General features: G+C 47.9%; 1 protein-coding gene across 17 annotated transcripts in view; it reads right to left on the bottom strand.

Annotated features, from left to right (window-relative positions):
• Window positions 1-684: 684 nt before the first annotated feature.
• SVIL (supervillin) overlaps window positions 685-17,944 on the bottom strand; it is a 232,382-nt gene continuing 215,122 nt past the window's right edge. For all 17 annotated transcript variants that reach the window (XM_057304683.1, XM_057304684.1, XM_057304681.1 and 14 more), the window contains 9 exons: window positions 14,060-14,211; window positions 11,699-11,804; window positions 10,887-11,094; window positions 9,168-9,301; window positions 7,043-7,198; window positions 5,077-5,220; window positions 3,987-4,111; window positions 1,773-1,928; window positions 685-1,674 (listed from right to left, as the gene is read on the bottom strand). In XM_057304683.1, the coding sequence (XP_057160666.1) occupies window positions 1,588-1,674; window positions 1,773-1,928; window positions 3,987-4,111; window positions 5,077-5,220; window positions 7,043-7,198; window positions 9,168-9,301; window positions 10,887-11,094; window positions 11,699-11,804; window positions 14,060-14,211 (1,268 nt within the window). In that variant the 3' untranslated portion in view covers window positions 685-1,587. The remainder of the gene's footprint in view (window positions 1,675-1,772; window positions 1,929-3,986; window positions 4,112-5,076; window positions 5,221-7,042; window positions 7,199-9,167; window positions 9,302-10,886; window positions 11,095-11,698; window positions 11,805-14,059; window positions 14,212-17,944) is intronic.

The raw sequence follows: 17,944 nt of genomic DNA on the forward strand, positions 1-17,944 counted from the left end.
CCTGATCCTCAGCGAGAATCAGTCCTAGGATGTGGGCAGGATAGCTAGAATGGACTCCTTTTTTTCCAAACTGAGGCAATCAAGGTGGGAAAGTTCAGTGATTGCCTGGTATCCCAGAGTCTCAAGGCGGTGGAGCGGTGGGGCCAGGAGCGGGCAACAGGGTGCTGACCCGGGTGCAGTCCCAGGGTTGGGGCACACAAGCAACTTTAAGTCATAATCTGATGTGTTAAACTGAGACCAAAATGGGGGTGGCTGGGTGGGACAGGTGCAGCAACAACTCACAGCAGGTCTGTGGGATTCATTCGAAACTACAGATGTGGGATTTTATGAATATAGGCGCCTGTGAGGAGCTTTCTCATTTTTTTAGATTTTCTAAATGCTTATATAGTCAATATTCTTAGAGACACTGAGATCCTAAATCTGAAATGCAGAAATAGTTTTAGGGGAAAAAGCTCTGTTGCGTGATGATTTGCAAAAATATGTCTTCAATATTGTGAAGTCTGGGAATACTCAGAACTAATGTCAGGGGTCCAATGTCTATTCAGTTATACGACCCTACATAAAATCTTGCCCTAAACTAAAAGTTATAGCAGTTAACATTTGATGGCAAAATACTGATACTAGGTTACCGTTTACAAGAAAACCCCATATTTTTTCAGAAAGGAACATGCTGGGGATCCAGTGTGAATCAATCAATTATTGTGTTTATTCTTGAAGCTTTTATTTTGGAGCCCTGTATCGCAAAATGACATGTTTCACGTTTACAACAGGTATTAGAAATTTGAGATGTTTTGTTTTTTTAATTTCTATTTTAGAGTAAAATTGGAGATAATGTTCCAAACCATCAAAAAATGCAGAGCAAACTCTTCTGTATATAAACTGTACATAAAAACAAGGCACTATACATTTCGGGGAGATATGAAGGTAGGAAGGTGGTTTCCCACAGAGTCTGCGGAGCCCATGCCGGAAGTACAAGTTCATTGGTTCGTTTTAGCACCGGAAGCAGCACTGAGAGCAAGTCAGACCTAATGCTGAAGGAGACGCTTCTGGATGCGTGAGAAGGTACGCAGGGGTGCCAGGGCTAATCTCACAGAAGCAACTCCGTCTACCTTTTAATATTATTTTGACACCCAAAGAAAAACAAATCTTAAAAGTGAATGAATACATATTGCTTTGTTAAATACATATTTGATTTATATGGTGTTTATATAAATATATATTTTTTAGAACCCACAAACTATCAAAATAACACTTTATAAAGAGAATTGCTTCCAAAAAAGGTGGGCCGCGCGGAGCTGGACCGGGCGGGCAGCGCGGGAGCCGCTGTGCAAGTGCACGTAGAGGCGCCTTTATTAACATTACCTGCTGAATCGTGGAAAGAGTTTCCAAAGGGTTCGCTGAAACATTTACAAAATACACAAATCTGGGACAAGCAGTAGAGCTAATAACCTCCGGGTTTGGAAAACTCTGATTAAAAAAATCCTTTTTTTTTTTTAAATACCAGTCCAAAAAAAAAAAAAAAATACCCATTTCCCTGGTCCAATGGTATCGAAAGTGACGACAGAGGTTCCTCCAGCATCTCTCCGCTCAGAACAGACCTTTTGCTTTCTTCAGGTTCACCTGCTTCCAGGCGGGAAGCGCATTGTATTCGTCTCTCGTCATGTCGAGGGCAAACTGCAGAATTGGGAGAGACGCCCCGCGGGTGAGTACAAGGACTCCCACCCGAGCCACGCGTGTTGCCTAAACGCTATCGCACACGAGGACATGCTTACCTCGAAGTCTTCATCCGTGAGATAAATCTCAAGTTTCAGAGGATCAACCCCCTCGGGCAGTGGCCGGGCTAGCAGATCGGCCAGTGGGTAAATGGTTTTACAGAGCTTGGCTAAGACATCTTCCACAAGGGTGATCTGATTTGAAACCTCCGTGTCCTAGAGGAGAGGAGCGAGCAGAGAGAAGCTCACGCCCTGCACCTGCGCAAACGCTCTGCCGCGCCTGCACACGCGCGGCCCTACCCTCCGCTCTGCGCCGCACACGCACGGCCCTACCGTCCGCTCTGCGCCGCACACGCACGGCCCTACCGTCCGCCCTGCGCCGCACGCGCGCGGCCCTACCCTCCGCTCTGCGCCCCAGCCCGCGAGGCTCGCTTCGGGGAAGCAGGCTCTGCAGTGGAAAGGAACTGCCCAAAGCCTCACAGTTCTCCTGACTTTTAGATGTCTCCCCCCCCCCCCCCCTCAAATAAACCCTGCCTTGGAGCTGCCTCGGAGAAACGTTTAGGGACCATCGCATGAGTGAATTATGGCGTAAGATAGATTATTAAATTTGAACTCTAAATACTAGAAGCATTCAAATAATGGAATTTGTTAAAAACCTTAAAAGGAACCACATCCTCTACCACCAGCCCCCTTTCTTAATCTGGAATCGAAAAAGGTAAGAAAATGCATCTACAATATGCTGTTGAATCTAGATTTTTTAAAAAAAAACCACTCTGTGCCTCTAATCTGAACGGGTTACTCCAGGTAAACGAGCTTCCTCTGTTAAACCTGGAAACCCAGGTTGGCTGCCCTCCTTCTGAGTGGCGGGAATGAGTGACTAACGGTGTTGCCAAATTCATCAATGACGGTGCAGACTAGCGATCTTGGAGTGGGTTTTGGAGCAAGCCTGCGCCTGAGACCCGGGACAAGCTACTGCACGTTTCCGTGCCTCTGCTCCTTCCCTGGAAAAACGGGGATAACACGAATGTGAGTCTTAAAAGACTGTTGTGAAAATAAAGGAGAAAATACACGTCAGGAGCTTGGAGCCGCGCCTGGTGCACAGCAAGCACCTGGCGATTGTGTCATGACTGCACGTTGGTGTAGGAGGCCCCAGGTCCCTGGCCGGAAGCCCTCCGGCCTGCACACGAAGCTGCAAGCCCACTGCCGCCCAGGACCTACAGCATGCATGCGGGGAAACGGGAATTACAGCCTTCAGGTCAGACGGCAGGAGGCGGTGACTGTCCGCGTAGTCTCTAGTGTGGACTGCACGTTTATGGTAAACGGAGCCCTCCGCCCCCGTGGGCCTCCTCCCAGTGCTGCTTGCACTAAACACGCAGTTGCACTAAACATCCATTGTTAAACAGCAGTGAACTCTTTTTGTTTAAGCCTGTTCGGACCTCCCATAAAATACCCATATCCTCTCCCCTGGAACAGCAGCTCTCCTACGCAGTAAGAAAACTGAAACAACAAACCTAGTTCCTTACCAAAGGAAAAACAAAACAAAACAAAAAAACCCACAAAACAAACAAACCCCAAAAAACAACACACACACACAAAACCAAACCAAAGCAAAACCCATCTTCCAGTTGCTACTGCTAGCAATGTTAAAGATGCGTGACTCAAGAAATTCGACATAGCTGCTGTGAACTTTCCTTTCTATGCGGTTGGAAATGATAACGTTCTGGTTAATAATATGTGTTAGCAAATACAGGTTATGATAAATGCTTCATGTGCTAACACCACCTGGTCTCATGAAAGACTATTAATGAGCTATTAACACTGCTTATCGGGAGTGACTCACGATACGTTCATTCACTTAGTTATCTGAGCAGGTTAACCCATCACAGGTTTATCGTGTGTCTCCTCTAACACAAGGTTAACGTCTGAAACAAGAGGATTTTGTTGTGCCTCACAGCTCCTTGAAAAGCAAGAGTTTTAGCTCATAGACGGACGGGGTGGCAGCTTTTATTTAGGTATATTCTTCAGAGTAATTAAGTTCACCCTTGCTTTTAAGTTCGTTTAACGTGCGCACCAGGTGTAGAAAATCAACCAAAATAGTGCAAATGATTTCTCCTCTTCCCGAGATAATGCTTTGTAGCCTTGTCAAAGTGTTGTAAAAGGACAAAAACGTTTTCTCACTTTGAAAATGCACGTGGATGCTTCTCCCCAAGGTAAAGTCAGCCCACAATCTGAAAGGCGGGGAGCTTCCTTCACGGGGAAAGAAAGCGCGCTCACCATTTCTGTGATTTCCGCGATGTCCTCTCTGTGCTCCCAGCTGGGGAACATGTTGGTGAACGTCAGGGGCTCCAGACCAGCGTGGATAAGGTAAGACTTAGGGGGCGGCCTCTTGATATTTTTTCCTGTCAGTACACAGAAGGCAATGTCAGAACACCCAGGGTTTGCGTCAGAAGACCTGGGCTTTCTCTGAGTTCCCTCGAAATCTTTTCTTCTTTGTTTGCATTTCTTATGGTTAAAATGCAGGGTATGAGTAGTTCATCATAACAGAGGGATGCGGTTTATACAAAAGGTCGATTTTATGCATTTAATATGCATGTAATTGACCTGCGTCTGACAAAATGCTTCTAGGCTCTGGCGGGGAGAAAGGCTCTCTCCGCGGCTTCTGGGTACGACACGTTCTTTCTCTTGTGCTCCCTTGAAGAGGATGCCTCTGCCTTCCTAATGCAGCGTTAGTCTCAATGACTGTTAAACAGCGAATGACAGCATTTTATAAGCCACTCTAACTTAACATTTGCTGGAAATGTGTTCCTTATTACTGACGAGCTTTTCAAGAGAGAACTGACTACGAACTCAGCGAAACTAATCCATGAAACCTTAAAAGTTAAGAAAGTAATGGCATTTTCACTTTATAAAAAATACGATCAATTTTAGGTGGACGGTAGAGTAAAAAGCCGTGAGTTGACTATAGGTCTTTTTTTTTTTTAGATATAACACTAAAAATAATAATAAAAAGGTTGCCATCGGCTCTCCAGCCCATGTATTTGGGGAGCTTTCCACTCTCAGCACGGCCGCTATGGGCAGGTGGAGGCCCACGTGTCCCCAGTATGATTAATTCCCAGTGCGAAAGGGTTCTAACCAGTCCAGGGTATTCCCCAATATAGTCTTTGACCTGGAGGGTAGCAACTTGGATGGCCCAGTTATATAAAGGAGAAAAATGAATTCTCATTCATGCTGATAGCCAAGAACACGCTGATCTCCAAATTAGGAAGCCTCACAACATTACAGGGGGAAAGTAAGCTTGGCCCCATCACTGTCTGCTGCCCGGCGCGCACGGGAAGAGGAAGGCTGGTGTGTGGCCGCCCCTCACCTTTGCAGTACTGGAGCACGGTCTCCATGGCGCTCTTGCGGTCCGAGGCCCAGCGGATGCGCGCCGAGCCGGCGATCTTGTTCTCGACGGGCCACCAGCCCTGCCACAGGTACACCTCGTGGTGATTGTCAACAAGGAAAAGTGCTGTGAGGGCAAGGACAGACCAGACTATCAGGGGCTCCTCCGTGGACGCTTCCAGGTCACTCTTCCCCACACCTGATGGATGCCTTCCCCTCCCTGTTGGTTTTGTTAGGAGGGCAGAATCCCCTTGGTGGGGGCCAGGGGAAGGTGTCCATGACGCCTCCGCCCTTGGAACATTCCATCAGAAAAAGCCTCTGGGCAGAGAGGGGTGGGATCTGGGATGCCGGCCTCCTCCCTTCCCTCTCACCACATCCTGTCACCTCCTGCCCCTCCTCAGCCCCAGGCCTGCCAGCGGCCCTTCTGGGACCTGGCAGTGAGCTGAGTGGAGGGATAGCATACGTGCCTCGCAAGGTGCCTGTGAGCACCGTTTATCTCCCAAGAGCAGATTAAAAACTGGAGAGTGGGGCGCCTGGGTGGCTCAGTCATTAAGGGGCTGCCTTTGGCTCAGGTCAGGATCCCAGAGTCCTGGGATGGAGCCCCGCATCAGGGCTCGCTGCTCAGCGGGGAGCCTGCATCTCCCTCTGCCCCTCCCCCCACTTGTGCTCTCTCTCTCTCTCTCTCAAATAAATAAAATCTTAAAGATAAAACCAGACTGGAGAGTGCATCTCCCTTGCCCTACAGGTCACTGATGTTAATGCCCCATGTGTGCTTCATAGGTGACTACGTTCATGGTTCTTTGCGAGAAAAATAGGATTTAGAAGTAGATGTGTTCTACCTCTCCTCCCCTCTTCTTCTCATCCCATGGTCACCCTGAGTTTTACTCCATGTGGCTAAGGGGCTCTCACACTTGCTAGGTCCGCCTGCCCCGAGTCCTTTCCTAATGTGCGTTTTAGGATCCTGTGCACATCGCACCTGAAAAGCCCAAAGGAGGTTGATGACCCATCCTGAGCCATAGCAGGAAGGCAGGGAGCCGCTTCTCTTAAGAAAGTTACTAATATTTCCCACAGTACAGCAATGGAACCAGTTGAGCTTTTAAGGTGGGGGGACCTGGGCGGCCAGGGTCCTGCGAGGTTCCTGGCTGAGGGGAGAAGGCACAAGGGCTTAGACTCGACTGCAGAAGGGCAGGAAGGTCCACGCAGCTGAGTCTCTGGTGACCGTGACTGTCTCAACCAGAACAAGAGCACACAGGTTCTGTCTTGAGGTGGAGGTCGAATGGAAACAGCCCTGACCTTGGGATCAGAAGACATGGGCCGGAGCCTCAGCCCTGCCCTCCAGCCTTGGCTCGGCAGACACTGTTCTTTGGCTGACTGAGCAGATGCTCCCCCCACCTTGCTCCCTGGCCACTTGCTTTCCCAGGTTCCCTTGTGGCAGAGGGTGGTCATGTGACAGAGCTCTGGCCAATAGGATGTAAGCAGAAGACAGTGGGGGCTTCTGGGAAAGCTTTTGCTTTATCTGATAAAAGGGAGAGACATGGCCGTCCCAGCCCTTTTCCCTACCTCTTCTTTGTCTTGAACGAAAACATGATGGCTGGAGCACTGGCAGCCAACTGCGGACCATGAAGCAACAAGACTGAGGGGAGGCTGGGAGAATAGCAGAGATTCCAGGCCTGACACGGTTGTACTCAACTTATTCTTAACTGACATATTTGGGTGAGTTAAGTAACCGGATCTCAGTTTCTTAGATTGTAACATATGGTTGATGTCCCCTTCCTTTTGAGGTAGGTGTGGGGATGAAATTAAGTAACATAAGAAAGTTACTTGCCAGGGTACTTGGCAAATAAAAATTGTTTACTAAATATGAACGTCAAATAAAAAGGCTCTTTTGAAGCTGTATCATCTGTGGCTCAGCACGTGCCCCCGCCCCCGCCCCCCCGCACGGGCCGTACCTGGCTGGGGTGCGCTGTAAAGATCCTCCTGCAGGAAGGGCATAGAATTGACCACAGAGGGGTCTCGGGCAGGATACATGAATTCTGTGGCTGAGAAATCACCAGATGAACTGCTGAGGATGAACAGGCGGGGTGTGAAGTTAAAATTTCCAGGATCTTTGAAAGAAAAGAGAACAAAGCTGAAGACAAAATATGCACCCAAGTATATCCCAGATAGACTGGAGAATTAACATAAGACATAAAATCATCCAAAAATCGGTGTGAAGATAGGTAAGATTTATTTGAACTTGGAGGTGGGGAAGGCCTTTTTAATCGTAATTATAAAAGTAATGAACAGAGAAGGGATTTATGTGTTGACAGTATGAAAATGCAAAATCTCACTGCAAAAACAACCCCAAACAAAATGAAAAGGCAAGTGACAAAATGAGAAATACGGAAACTTATGAATATCTTTAGTATATAAAGAAATATAATAAATATCTTAATAAATTGTGCAAAAGGCAAAAATAAAACATTCACCAAAGTAGAAATACAAATTACTAAAAATAAATAAATAAATAAATAAAGTGTTTAACAGTACGTCCAATTTAAAACATTAAGTTAAAACAGTGCTTAGATATCAGTTTGCCGCACTAATTTTGGCCAAGAGGAAAAGGTAACCTACCAAGGCTCTGACTGCCCTGGGAAATGCACACTCTCCTATGTGTACTGCTGGTGAGAATGGAACTTGGTGCCAATGTCCTGGGGCACCCTTGCCCATACGTACGCTAAATCTTTTCTACCTTTACCATAGCAGTTCTGTATCTAGGAATTTAACTAGAAATAAATGCAGATACTTATTTTAAATTTATTCACAATTCTATTGTATAATGAGGAAAAATTGGAAACAGCTCTCTAAAATTAAACTAAAATAGACAGGTTAAGTAGAAAATGGCATATAGCATCTTCATGGAATAGCCTGTAGCCACAAAAGTCTAAATATGAACAATTTTTTAAGTTGTTCATAATAAAGGGAAAAATCAGGTTATAAAACTATATACTGCTATCCAAAATTTTCTTAAATATAGATATGTATGGGTCACGTAGAGAAATGTTAATTCTGGTTACCTTTGAGAGAGATGATGATAAGGGACTTAAATTTCTTTTTCAGCTGCTCTCTGCTTTGAAACGTTTTCCATCATGAACATGCATTACTAAGAAAAACCCTATATGGGCGCGTGGGGGGCTCCGTCAGTTAAGCATCGAACTCTTGATTTCAGCTCAGGTCATGATCTCAAGGTCGTGAGACAGAGCCCCTGCTTAAGAGTCTCTCTCCCTCTCCCTCTGCTCCTCCCCGCCACCTCTGGGGTGTGTGTGTGTGTGTGTGTGTGTGCGCACGTGTGCGCGCTCTCTCTCAAAAAAACAAAACAAAACAACAAACAATATAAAGTTCATGAAAACGGAGAGGCAGTATCATGGTGTGGTGGTTCTGAATACATCCCACGGTGGTTCAACCCCGGGCAAGTTGATGAACTTCCCCGTGCCTCAGTTTCCTCATTGGTAGAAACAGGTGGCATCGGGCTGTGAGGGCTGGGTGGAGGTATTTCAGGTGCTTAGGTGGTCTGGCTCCTCCTGAACTGCTTCAAACTTGTCGGCTCTTCTTATGTTCCTCTGGATTGAAGCTGATCTGAATCTTGTGTATTTAAACGCAAAACTGACCTGTTCTCTAATCTGAGCTCCATTACGTCCCTGCACCCAAGATGCTGGCCAGACCGAAAGCATCCTGTTCCACAGGGTCACAGTGTGTCACCTGGTTTCCTGGAATTTTCTTCTTCCCTCTCTTCAAGTCGCACTTACCTTCAAGGCTCTGCTTAACTGCCGTTGTCTTCTGTGGGGCCATGCGTGACTTTCCTGGTGGAACTCATTTTTTGGTCAACTCTCAACTTCTTCATTTGTGCCTCTTTTAAGACACACACAACTTTTATCTGGCATTATACCTGTCTTGCATGTTATTTCGCGTCCTTATTGGGTTGTGGGCCTGCGAGGACCTAGCCTAGGGCTGATTCATTGGCTGTTGCACATAGTACATACTCAACAAACATGTACTGACTAAATTAACGATGGAAGCTATGGAATGTTCTATTACCTTGAAGCATGCAGTCGTAGGCTTTCCTGTCTCTCCTTCCTAAAGCGTCCCAGAAGCCCAGGGGCTCAGATCCTTCGTCACACTCGTGTATCGTCACTTTGCTGCTACTATGCAGTCCTGCCTCCAGGGGACATCTGCACGGAGAAAAGCCAGGGTTTTGTTTGTTTTGTTGTGGACAGCCTGGAAGTGTTGGCAGTACAAAATTATTTGAGACTAAATCTACAGACCAGTTGACCATCTCTCTTCTGCTTTCTAACTAAAACAACTCTTACTAATGAATAAAGTGTGCTCTGTGGTTTATGAGTGTGGGGGGGGAGGGGCAATGAGAGGGGCTGGCTTGGCCCCTAGCAAGGAATGTATGGTTACATACAAGACGTAGTGAAAGTGATACACATTTCTCTATACAACGTACATACTTACTCTTCCTTGTCCTCTCCTGCTAGAACATAAGCTTCGTGGGGACGGAGACTTGGGTTTGTTCACTAGCCAAGTCCCTGGTCCCTAAATCTGGGGATTTGAATGAGTGAATGAGGTCATTGTTTTTCTCAGTGGTCCGGGGGGAAAAGCCGACGGACCAGGGATGGCTTTGACTACCTCACTGAAGGTCGGTTACCACCCCTCCCCACTCCCTAGTGCACAGAACAGGGTCTGGAGATGAGACGCTCGGCTTCCCAGCTGGCTGCCCACTGCAGGGGCACTGGCCTCCTGCTCCTCTCCCCGCAGCGCTGGCTTTGAGGGCGGTCCCAAAGGGACTCTGCCCCCGCCACACTGCCCTGAGGCCCAGGCGACGGACTGGACCAAATGACACTTTGGTGGCATATCGTGGCCCTGGAAACTTTCAACTTTTACTGTTCAGATGTTACCACTGTCCTCCCAGGTCTCAGCCTGCTGAAACGCTAGGCATCCCCCGAACGCCGGAGTGATGCTGGGCTCACTCTGGCCATTTGTGGAGCCCGCTGGGCACAGGCTGCAGCCCCCTCCAGACAGTGACCACACAGTACAACCCACTCCCTTGCAGGCCTTCTCTTCCTGCTTTCGTTTTCCCTCTTCCCCTGCGGCCCTCGTGCAATAACACGGCACAGGGTGTATCCTCCGGCTAGCTGCCCGAGGGTGGGTGCCTGCCCGGGACAGGAACAAAACCCAGCACCTGCTGTGCGTGCCCGACTGCCCCAGGCAGGCTGCCGACTCACTGGCAGGGGCTGCCCTGGAGAATGCAGAAATACAGTCATCCTCTGAAAAGGGGGCATTTCCTAGTCGGGCACGGTTGCTGGTCTCCCCAGCTCTTTTTCACCTCAATGCTTTCTAACTCTCCCCGGCTCTGGCAGAACTAAAACTCTGAACCCCTAAAAAATATTTAAAATTTGCTCTCTTTAAATGACAGAGGACTCTAGGCTTTTAGTTCAAAAACCTAATCCAACCTACAAAGAAAACGAAAGCACTTGTTGGGGTCATTTCCCTAGCCCCTCACTCTGCCTTTTTTATGGAAGCAGGTAAGTCCTCAGAAAGTGGGGGAAGCCCTCACATGGGCAGTTCTACCAGAGACGTATGTCACATCTGCTTGGATGTCAGAGGCGGCTGACAAAGTTCCTAACTACCCCCTGCTAAAGTCCCTTTAAGTACACCGGGGCTTCTACAGGCTTCTACCAGTTATCCTTCCCGCCTTAGCCTGCGTCCCACAGGGAAGCCCCTACTGGAGAGGCCCTCACGCACAACACTCACTGTTCTTTGATTTTATTTGCTGCAGTCCTTCCAACCTCCTTCGTGTGGGCTTGGGCTTTGCATCCGTGCCACAAGTAAATGAGGGCTTTATTTACGTTGAGGACAACCATGGAAGTCCTGGACCGCAGGCTACTACAGTGACAGGCCACTTCCAGCAAATTTCCTTCCACGGGCACTTCTCCTCGCACACAGTACAGCCTCCACTCGCCTGCAGGGGGCACCAGTGGCACAGAGTTAGGCCGGGTGCTGCTGGGAGAGGGGCCCTCCTCTTGCAGTCACTAGCCAACACCACCGCCCAGCCCAGACCGCAGGGCCTAGGGGAGCAGCAGCCAGCTTACTGCCCACCCAGAAAGCACAGTCTTTTGGAGTAAGAAGCAGGTTCATGATGTAGAAAGACCATTTTTACAAAACTTATAAATACCCAGGTAAATCGTATAACAGGCATATTTTAAGAGGCTCCAACGCTAAGCACTTTTTTTTCGATGCTGGCCCACAAAAATCTCATATTTATAATGGACGACCCACTGAATTCTTTTCTGTCATAAGAAGAGGCAGAGTCACCGTGACGATTCAGTTTAAGGTGAAGCCATCATCCAGCCTCCGGCGTGCAAAGTCGCATCCTGAAGTAAACTCCGTGGGCCTGGGGGGGCTATGAGCTCCCCATACAGCTGATTTGTAGGGCAAAGGTCAGGAGGCTTTCAGGGATAAAGACACACGTACATAAAAGGAGACTGACTTTAACTCCTCTTGTGTGTAAAAATATCTTCCGGGAGACGGAAAACGGTTTAATTCCGAGAGGAAAAGCGACTTACTTTGTGCATTTTCCTCCTCCTCTTCCCGTCTCCCAGAGTGCACGACCATCCCGCCCTGGAAACACTGCAGAAAGCAGGGGGGCTCCTTTCCCTGCAGAACCTGGACCTTCCAATGTAAACACATTCAAATAAGTAACATGTACTGGGTTTTCAGAGTCTTAAAAATCATACATGCTTATGGTAGAAAATCTGGAAAATATCAAGAAGTGCAAACAAAAGCCAGTGATAATGCTATTGTCTCAAGATAACCGCTATAAAAATTCTAGGGCATAGCTTTCCTTTCGAAGTATTTTCCAGGTATATGGTTTTCGCAAGCAAAAATAGGATTGTTGTTTTATGTTCCTTTATACTGATTTTCTTCACTTGATGTTTTTCGGTCATCAAAGGCTCCTAATGGTATTCCATGGTATAGAGGTAACATGACTGATTTAAACACATTTTAAACAAGATCTGTCTCTCAGCAAGGAGAACGACTGATCACGTAGTAATTCTGGGGGAAAGAACGGTCTCTTTTGCAACCAAGCCCAGAGTCCACTCACGGAGCCATGTGCCTGCCGACCATGGCCTCCCCCTCGCCTGTGAACTGCTGTGTTCCAGCAGGTGTTAGCTGCTCATGAAACTGTGTGGGTTGACCCCACTCACTCTCACGTCGGCTAGACGTTTTCCTTTAACAAGGAAGCTGGTGATTGAGCCTGGTGGTCCGGGCACGCCGAGAGGTAGGAAGCATTTCCCACCAAGTGTTAACTTACCAATCTCAGGGCCCGTTCTGCATAATTAAGTGCCATTTTGTGGCAGTGTTTTATAAGTCTGAAGTGTTCTTACATCCATTGGCTTGACAAAAAAAAATGCAATGCTCAAACTGGAGAAGTTAAGACTCAAAATTCTAAGGGGGATTTTGAAGGCATGATTAAAACATGGCCTTTACAAAAATTAAAAAGGCAGCTGAAATGACCCACAATTAAGAATCAATTAAAATGCAGTGGTCACTAACAATTATTTACAATTATATGTTCTACAGTAGGAAATAACATATTTTTTAGGGAATAAAAGTGGCTCTTAGGAATCTAGAAGGCTAATGATTTTGGAGAAAATTCCTTTGTTCTCTTCCCTGTGCTATTGTTAACTACTCATCCAAAATAGTGAAGATATTTGCACATGGTATCACGTTCTCCTGAAACCCCACAGTCAACAACTCTTAATTACTAAAGTATGGGGCCCGAGGCAAGAACATCAAAAAGAACTGTTTACAGAGCCTTGGCATGGGGCATTATACAGGCCCTGAGGGAAGACCAGCGCACCATCCCTTTCATACTTGTAGGGAAAGACAGAAAATAGATAAGTAAACACACTGTATTCAAAATGTAAACAAAATGACAAACTGATCATGTAGTTTCAAGTAGTGGTAATAATGGTCAGTGCTATAAAGCAAAGTATAGTAACAAGTCAGAGAACGGGAAGGGATTTGGATAAAATAGGTGACATTCAAACAGATATCTGAATCTAATGAGGTTGAAAGTCTCTTATGGGTACAGAGGAAATGTTCCAGACGGGAAACTGTGCAAAGGCCCTGGGGTGGGTGGAAAGAAGCCTGCCTGAGGAATGGCAAAAAAGGCTAAAGTAGCCCCGTCCACGGTGCAAGACAGGGGTGGGGTGGGAGAGGTGTGCAGGGCCAGCCACGAAGGTGCTGGCAGACCACGAGGAGAATGCTTTAACTGCAGTCCAACTGGGATGGAGAGCAAGGGAATGACATGATCTGACGTGATCCCGAAAAATCACTCAGGCTGCTGTGAGGAAGGCAGATGATGGGAATAGTAATTTTTATGTTAATCTCTGATATTTCCTTAGGCTAGATTTGTGTGAGTGGAAAAAGTGACCCAAGTTTATGAGAATTTCAGGGTTCTTGAGCCAAACGGCTTTTCAGGATGGCTCTTTCAAGCTATCCTTCCCAACGGAAGCATCCCACTGAATCCTTACCAGCCCCGGATCCATTCTTTACAAAATCTCTACCAGTTTTAGAAGTGGAAAATAGCATCTCTTTGTTTTATTTATAATTCCTTGAGTATTAGTTAAGTGGAGACTTTAAAAAGAACCACTCACTGGCACTTTGTACTTGATTTGTGAATTTACTATTTGCAGACCCAACATCTCATCTAAGAGCACGTGACTCCCGGCCAGGCTGTGGGGGGTGAGCGCGGAGGCCCAGCCTGGAATCCGGGGAAGCCGGCCAGGACTAAATGTCACTTGCGTGATGCTGTCTTTGTTCGCTGGATTGGGTCTCCCGGGCACCAGGCCACACGCCCTGCAGCTCCCCAGGAAGGCCGCGTCTCTCCTCCCCTGGGGCAGCCACTTTCCAGGACTTACCTGGGCACCCCTCTCCTCATCCAGCTCCACCGTCATCAGAGCCGACGTGCCCTTCTCACTCACGGTCGACTGCCGGCCTTGCCAGAAGAAGTAGACACACTTCTCCTTGCCGGCCACCCGTACCGAGTGCTCTCCCTTTTGTCGACTTCCCACTGCAAACACACAGAACCCGAGAGGGCGGGGTAAACAGCTGAGAAGCCAAGAGAAGGGCAAACATATGGCTTTCTTCTCCAGGCTCTGTGAGGACAAACAGTGAAGAAATAGCTTTTGGGCCTGGGGCTGAGGAAAAAACAAAACATCTTTCTTCCAGTTAACTGATCCCGAGCCTCCAAATTGGAGAAAAAATGATCTCGCCTTCTTGATACCCTGAGAAAAACACCTGTCATCCTACAGGAAGGCGGCAGATCACTCCAAGTGTGTGACAGAGAAAAATGGCGGCTTCCAGAGCAGGAGTCCCGAAGACACAAATGCATTTTCCATATCACACCGTTTTTTTTGGCAAAAGATTAGCTGGTAGAGAAAAGATATTGAAAACAACAGCTGGGCCAGCTTTAAGCACAAAGGGAAAAATTTAGTCTGTGAAAACGATTCTAGTAAAAAAAAAACAAAAAAAAAAACCACTCTGAAGTTTCCAAACTCCGTCAGAAATGGAGAGCTCTTTTGCTGACATATCACTTTCCTAAGCTAATCTGGGATTTCAGTCACATCTGTCCCCAGCACGGCAGCGAGGACCAAGTGCTGGCTGTCCTTCCTGCCTGGCACGTCACAGGCACTCGGTCAACGTTGGCGGCACCTGGGACACAGATCTCACTGCAGAGCAGCCGCTGAAAGTCCACTGGGCAAGTGTCATTTTAAAAAGGCTGTATTTCAGACCTCGCCTCGTGACTTTTAGTTGTACACCACACTCCCGATTCCTCTCATTCATTCACTCATTCGTTCGTTCATTCAGCAGATACTCACTGAGCACCTACAGTGTGCCCGGGACTCTTTGCGGTACCAGGATGGCCAAGACAGACCGCTGCCCTGCTCTCATTCTAACAGATGAGCAAGACAGTTCCAGGTAGTCCCAAGTGCCCCAAGGAAGACAGACAGGGGGACGTGATCCAGGGCAGGGTGAGTACCAATGGGATCCCCTGTTGAGGAAAGGCCTCTCTGAGGAGGTGACCAGTGACAAGACGACAGGACCTGCAGGCAGAACCTTCTGGAATGAATGAGGTCAGGAGACTACGCTGGCACCTCAGCTGCCTGCCTGGGTGGTCCCAGAAAGTGGCGGTCAACGAGGGGAGAAAATAGGCGGTTAGAGCCCCCACGCTCGTTGAAAATGAAAGATGGTAACTGGATTCTCTGGGTCCATATGAACTCAATTTTTCTCAGCTCCGATCCCATTTACAACATCACAGCTGTCTTGAGGTTTGAAGGTAAGAAGAAAGCTCCTTTAAGTTCTTAAGAGGCCAGGGCCATATTTATTTGGTTTTTTGGCCCTTTAGCAAAGCACTCTATAAACAGTTTTCATAAGTGATTATAATAATTCTTACACCACTTGGCCTAAGCATAACCTTTAGGGCCGTCTTTTGTGGACCTGAACTGGTCTATTGCATGTATTTTTAAGTGGACAAAATGAAAGAGAAACCATGAATGAACAGGTAAGCATATTCACAATTAATTTGGAAGCCACTCCTTTGAAATTTCTGCTATTTTAGATAGGAACAAAACTTTGTCTTTGATTACCAAATCCCACTCTTCAAAGCAGTGAAAATTAATCCTGTCGGCTGGGGAAAGATATGCTTGAAACAGGCCACTGAAGTTGAGACATATCTGGACATTTGTTAGCACACAGACTGTGTAAGTATATGTTCAGGGTTCAAGAATAACCCATGTTTTACCACCTAACATCCTAATGTGGACTTCAGTATCTGTATCGAAAATACAACGATTTTCTTAAAATATTTCGTAACAGTTTTCAGTACTTTCCCTTGGAATTTTCGTCAATATACCCAATTTAATCCTACACACAACTTAATTTTTAGTTCATTTATTTTTACTTTTAGCAAGGTAAAGATTCAGCTTCCATCAGGAAGAAATTACGGACTGTAACCTTTAGAGCCTTGATCAGATAGCTAATTTAAAGTGTTGATGCATTGTGCCTCCAACCACTTTCCGGAGTCAGTGTGTGACCAGTGGTCGTGTTACGACTGGCCCGAAGAACATGAGAAAACTGCTGCTGGTCAGGTGGTCTGGCAGCAGAATCCCATTCCTGGCCACCTACTCACAGCAGCTTGACCTGTATCGCGCCCCGGAGCTGCCTGGCCTGGTTACTGCGGCAGGATCCAACCCACCGAGGCTTCGGTCTCCCTTCCCTGGAGCGCACGGTTCACTCCGCAAGGAGTTTCTCCCTGCGCCCGTGCAGGCTGGCTGGTGTCCGCCAGGAGGACGACTGTACTGTCCCTACAGCCACTGGATTCTGCCGACCCTGTCTCAGAAGAGCTTCCCGAGCCGCAAGTTCAGTCCTGTTTGCAGGTTCAGCCCTTGTGGGGAACGAGTGATGAGGGGCTGGACCGCAGTCACCAGCAGGCCACTGTTAATGCCATTGGGCTGTGCTTCTCTGCTCCCAGAGGGACCGTCTGGAATCTGAGCGCTCCCTGCTCTAACTTAATGCTTTGCAGCTGGACTTCCTCAGAGTTGTCACTTCGCTCGTAAAGATGCCGCTAGAGCTGGCTGTGAGACGTGCACTGTGTTTACTGGGAAGAAACACAGAAAGTAGTTGCCTGCGCCAAATCATTATTGCTTAGGGGCCTCCAAGAGGACAGTCTACGAAGGCCTCAGAAATCTCAGATTTATGTGATTCACAGTGATTTTGCTTTTGTTGCCCAGGACATTGGTGACTATTGTTTCTGTGCCAGGCACACGCTAAACATTCTACGTACTAGATCATAATAATCTGTGGGCTGGGTATCAACCCTGTTTCCTAGGTGAGAACACCGAGGCTCAGACGGCTGAGTCACTTTACGCACCTTGCAGAGCCGGTACGTAGGGCCTGAGAGAAGATGCAGACCTGGGCTGTACGGCCCCAGGGCCTGTGGCCTTCTCTCCAAGCCCCAGGGGCCTCCTTAGGAATGGGAAAGGGGCTTTCAGTGTCCTAATCTGCTCCCTACCTGCTGTGTGGCTAAGGGCAGGTGACAGAGTCCTGTGTCCTGACCCTCACTGAGAAATCAGCATAACCACAGGTTATATTCTGTGGAGCCTCGGGGAGGCACTCCACCAGACTGAGGAGCCAGGGCCGTGGGCCATGGGCCGGCTGGGCCTCCAGGCCTCCATCCCCGGACAGCTCTGGGCACAGCCTCCTGTTCTGCCGGCCAATGCCCATCCACTGGCCGCCCGAGGGGTGGTTTGCTGGGGTGCTTTCCCCAGCCTCGGGGAACCAGGCTCTCCTCCCACACATGCCATAGTTGCTTCTCCCCACACTTGCCTTAACTGGCATGTATGCCATATGCTTCTTGAAGGCAGGGCCTGACATATTTACGTACTCCCTAAGATAAGTGTCTTATACCCAGAAGACAGATCAGGTGCTCAGTAAATGCCGCCCATTGATTAACAGACTTACTTTTGATCAAGTAGGAAAGAAATCAAATGGTTTTGAGTCTGCGGGTGTCTGATCAGCGGATGGCGGCCTCCACCCCCGGGGACTCCAGGGCAGCCACAGCTGGACAGCAAAGAGGCTGTCGAGGCGTGAATAAACCCTCACCCTCGGGGGCTGGGTCTCGAAATCACAAAGCTGTGACAAACTCTTAAATGTGGGGCTGAGGGACGCTGCAGAGAACCAGCTACTTCTTGGAAGGGAGAAAGGATTCTCCCTCCAAAGTCCACTGGCGCTCTTCCCTCACCGCC

This window comes from Ursus arctos, unplaced genomic scaffold (genome assembly GCF_023065955.2).
Source record: "Ursus arctos isolate Adak ecotype North America unplaced genomic scaffold, UrsArc2.0 scaffold_30, whole genome shotgun sequence".
NCBI classification, from domain to species: Eukaryota; Metazoa; Chordata; class Mammalia; order Carnivora; family Ursidae; genus Ursus; species Ursus arctos.